General features: G+C 28.5%; 1 protein-coding gene across 1 annotated transcript; it reads right to left on the reverse strand.

The window, feature by feature from the left end:
- Positions 1–794: 794 nt before the first annotated feature.
- Positions 795–1,512, reverse strand: LOC130808146 (uncharacterized). Its single transcript, XM_057673608.1, has one exon. The coding sequence runs from the start codon at positions 1,318–1,320 to the stop codon at positions 940–942; it is 381 nt and encodes a 126-aa protein (XP_057529591.1). The 5' UTR covers positions 1,321–1,512; the 3' UTR covers positions 795–939.
- Positions 1,513–5,216: the final 3,704 nt, after the last annotated feature.

Below are 5,216 nucleotides of genomic sequence, written 5' to 3' on the forward strand. Positions count from 1 at the left end.
TACTTGCCTTTTTGTTTGTAATACGTTTTCCTTATTTGAATTATTGTAATATGTCACAACTTAATTTTAAAATAATTATCTGAATCAGAAAAGTTGAAATCTTCAAGCATGGTATTCATTGATGCGAATCCATTTTGTGGCGGACCATTTGGCAAGAGATGAATTTTTCAAGTTTCAACTCAAAAAGACAAAGACATAGTGCCAATATGCAATTTTAGACCCAATGCAGTAATGATCACAGTGATGTCGTAACAGCGTGATTTGGCAGTTAAACCGTCAAATTGGCTGAAACCATACGATATCATATGCATTGAAATGGTCAAGAATGTGGCATTTTTACACATTTACGGTGCAGGTAGTGTCGGTTTGTTAAATTTGAAAACCTATATGTGATAGATTAAAGTAAAAATTCAATCTTTGCTTTGAGAGATTGTCCTTACTTATATTATTGATAAGATACTTTGTTTAAGGGGAAAGTATTATTAGATACCTCGTATATTATTGAATTTTGTCATTGTTATTGTTTGCTCTGTTTTTTTTGGGTGTTTACTTTGCATTAGTTTATTTATTATTCTTCATCAAATATGATACCTCATCCCCAACAAAAGTGCAATACACTTATACACCCTTTATAAGAGATCGATTTAGACAAACCATCCCAAACAGTTTTAGCTATCTATCAACAATTAAACAAGAAAAATTACAAACTTTGACAATTCACATTTAACAACAAAATAAACCCTAAATCAATTAGATTCTAGAACATCAAATATAAAGCAAAAGAAACTCAAGAGTGAATCTCAATTAGTAGCTAAAACCCAATCCCATATATTCACAATATAGATCAGTATGCCAGTATCTATCAACAAAAATCAACCAAAGAAAAGGTTACAAAATTAGACAATTTCACAAATATTTTACAACATCGACAAAAAAAAATTAAGAATCAGAAGAAAGAAGAAGGGCCTTGGACTTGAATCTAAACCTTGGATTTCTAGGAATAACTTGGCTGGGCCCGAAATGGAATTGACCAAGAGTATCAACCATAGGAGGACCATCATCATAGACATAACCCACAATTTTTCCACAATTATTGCACTTAATCTTGGTCCTGTTCCTTTGAATTCCCCAGTAATTTAGGGTTTCAAAAAAGGGTCTGATTTTGTCTTCTTTTTCGAATTTGAACTTCGATTGATCAATCCATGAGAAAGATATAGAGTTCTTGTTACCAGCTTCGAAGTAAAAATCGGAAGGAAAGAGGTGATTTGTCGCTAAATTAAGGTTAGTCCTGCACTCTTTGCAGCTGTAGATCGTCGCCATTGATGAAGGAGGTTAAGAAAGACATGAGAATTTGTATGTTTTAATAGTGCTAAGATGAGAATTGTCAATTGTCAATTGTCAAGGTCAAAGACAACCGGCAAATACAACTTCTAGACAATGGAGAGGGTGTGCCGTGTCGTGTGCCTATTGCCTAACCTAATTCTTAGGGAAAATTTTCAAAAACAACCTATCTTTCGTTAATTCTAGACAATAAGTAATTCTATTTTTTTTAGAATATAAATAATTCTATTTAGTGATTATTTTTATTAATTTAATATATATTTGATATTGATTTCAACCTATTCGTGTGGAAGGGGATGGTGGAGCCGATGGTTTAGGGATGAGGTTTAGGTGTTCCAGATCATTAAGTATATTAAGAGCAAATAAATAGTAAATGTTAAACTATTAAATAAAAATTCAGAGGCGAAATTATTTGCGGCAAATAAGTGAAATGTTAATTATTTTCGATAATTTTTCCATTCTTACTTGACTTATAATGATATTTACTTCTATTATATACTTCTTTTTAATTTGCTTTATTTTTTAATTTTAGAATATTTAATAAAAACTAAAGGCCAAATTTTTTAAAAAAATAAATAAACGCATGAGATTACATGGTAATTTATCGTTGGATTAAAAGGTCATTTGTTATTGTTGTTATTGATATGTAGATGGTAGTGTTGATATAGTTGTTGCCTTGTTGATAACGCTGGTGTTGATGTTATTATCAGTAACAATAAAAGATTATTCGATCATTGTCTATTATTAAGTGTTTAATTTATAAATAAACACAAGAATGTAAGGTAAGGACGAAAGGTCAAATGATTAAATAATTAAATTACTAAGCATTAAAAAAATCACATTTACTAATCAATAGAAAACCAAAAAAATTAATTTTGATTTGGTTCAACAAGAATGATGTATAAAGCAGTTCACCATCTTTAATATGATAAGTATACTCTAGTTTTCAGAGTAAAATTCAGTATCTATCTACAATGTTTCGATTTTTTTTAATAGAAATTCTAACCACATTACTTATTAAATTAGGATTGACCAAGTTTATGATTATTATTGGAATAATTTTTTTACTAGTTAGAATTTTGCATTTGTAGTAAATTAGTAGTTTATTTATTTATTTGATTTGGGACAAGTTATAAATCGTAAGGGAAAACGAAAACTAATTTTTTATGGAGAGAATTTGTCTCAAACTTTTGCTAGCCTTAAATCTTAATTACTTGGCTAATCCAATATTATATGAATTTTTGAAATAAATAGTTTTTTTAAAAAAAATGAAAAATATAAGTTTGGTCCTAAAGTAGTTCTTTATATAAGTGTTTACGTGTCCAATCTTAAGGTTAAGACTTGTTCGTTGTTATCAACCACAGTTTTAAAAGTTAAAAAAATGTATCACAAATTTGTTCGTTGTTAGTAATAGAGAACATTATGAAGATAAAGTCATAATTTTTAAATGAAAAAATTAAATCAAAGAGCATTACTGTTTGCCATTGCTTGGTTCGCTGCTATGAACAATGAACTACTCTTTGATTTTTTCGCTTAAAATGACTTTGTCTTCATTTTGTTTGTTGTTAAAAAATAACAAATAACGTTACTAACGAACAAAATTGTGGTAATTTTTTTTACTTTTAATATGTTTTTTCTCTTGTGGTTGTTAGTAATAGCGAATAAGCCTTGATCTTAGGCGCGAACACAAAGATGTTTATTATGGAATTTACTTTAGGACCAAACTTATTATTTTAATTAGCCACTCTTGGGAGCGATAGTCTCAATATGAGACGGGTAGCCCAATCAATATAATTGTGTTTTTCTCAATATGCACTCAGTACTTGATCTATTTAAGGTCATAAATAATACCTTTAAGGTTAAAATTGATTTTTTATTAGTTATAATTGATCATAATTGATCGCTTTAAGGTCTGAATTGATCATTTTTAGATCAAAATTGAAATTTATAACAAACCACGCATAAAGTCTTGATTTTCAAGAGCATTTATTATATCAATTGGCAAACATAACTTGAGATCGACACTTCCTACTTCTTCACATCTACAGTAAGTAAATGCTACACCTACAACTTTATTTTTGTTAGAGCAAGCACCAAATCACCCTTGTGTGGAGGGTTTTCAGGGTGCCATGATGAGGGTGCGACGAAGAACAAGTGTATGGTGCATAAGGGATGCATTAATCAAGGCTTGAGTAAAGGGGAGGACTGCCCAAGTACGAGGCAACTACTCAAGATAATCAGGAAGCTTGGATGAAGGCCGCTCAACTGGTCGAGCGGATCATGCTCGGTCGAGCGGCTTTCCAGAGGACCAAATATCGCGTGTTCTGTTTTGTTGCGGGATTTTCTTGGGTTTTAAGGGTTTGGTCCTAGGGCTTCTAATATGTGCTAGGCTATGTAAGAGAGTCTTAGAACATTACTAGAAGTAAATGGTAAGGCTATACACGTTAGAAAGGCTAGGGTTTGAGAACCAAGAGAGTTTCTTCTTCTATGTATTAGATTGTAGGTGATCTCCATTGTTGAATGAAATCACTATCTTGAGAGCTTGTTCTCAAGTGTGTTTGGTTAATCATTAATGTATTGTTGAATAAATTAATGAAAGTAATCATCTGAGGGGGAGGTATCATTAGATACGTCGTAAACACATTGTGTTGCTTGTTTGATTGTCTCTTGTTTATCCTCTATTTTTCCACTCATCTTCTTACCATTAATTAGTTCTATCATTGTTGGGTTCGAGCCATTCTCTTTTAATTTCCAAGTCCATTATGAACATAAATTATTAGGGGAAGAGCAACATCACTATTATTAATCGATGATTAAAGAATACAAATACTCTAATGTTCCATTAGAAGGTATAATTCTTATGTTGTTTCAAATAAGAGTACTTGTACTATGCAATATTTTAACACTATTATTGATAGTGTTATTAACTACTCATTTGTTGATTGATTTCATCTATAGAATAATAGTATAATACCAATTTATTTCTTTCATTCCAAAATTGTGAAAAAAGGATTATATATTATGTAGAAATTGATCAATTTCATGTCAAAAATGATCACTTTTAAGTCAAATTTGATTTATTTTTATTTTAATTGATCTATTTAAGATTTATTTTAAGTCAAAATTAATATCTTTAAAGTCAAAACTGAAAAATTTTTGAAAGACCGACCATTTTTATTTTTCAATTTTCAGCTTTTGGATTGATCCATATGAATGGTCTCAATATGAGACCGTTTCTCCCAAGTTTTTTGTGTATTTTTATTTTATTTAAAAAAAGAGTTTTTTTTAAATATTTTTAAAACACAATTTTTTTAAGGGAAATTTGCAAAGAAACACCTTTTTAAACCACTTTTTTGTAAAGAAACACCTTTTATAATTTTTTTTGTAAAAAAAACACCTTTTAAGAGACTTTTTTTAAAAAAAAACACCTTAAATCAGTTTCCGGTGACTTTTGTCAACTTTCCGGCGTTGACTATGCCAGTCAACGCCGGAAAGTTGACCAAAATCACCGGAAACTGATTTAAGGTGTTTTTTTTTAAAAAAAGTCTCTTAAAAGGTGTTTTTTTACAAAAAAAATTATAAAAGGTGTTTCTTTACAAAAAAGGGTTTTAAAAGGTGTTTCTTTGCAAATTTCCCTAATTATTATTATTATTAATTTTTTTAAAAATTTTTTTTAAATTTTTTTTTATATAATAATAAAAATAATTTTTTTTAAAAAAATAATATTAATAATAAAAATAAAAATAAAAATAAAAACAAAAATTTAAAAAAAAATTTTAAAAAATTAATAATAATAATAATAATAATAAATATTATTATTCTTATTTTTTTTAAAAAAATATTTTTTTAATTTAATTTTTATTTTTAATTTTATT

Source organism: Amaranthus tricolor, chromosome 3 (assembly GCF_026212465.1).
Source record: "Amaranthus tricolor cultivar Red isolate AtriRed21 chromosome 3, ASM2621246v1, whole genome shotgun sequence".
Lineage (NCBI taxonomy): Eukaryota > Viridiplantae > Streptophyta > Magnoliopsida > Caryophyllales > Amaranthaceae > Amaranthus > Amaranthus tricolor.

Coding starts and splice junctions, on each gene's coding strand:
- LOC130808146 (XM_057673608.1), bottom strand. CDS start 1,320: ATGGCGACGATCTACAGCTGCAAAGAGTGCAGGACTAACCTTAATTTA.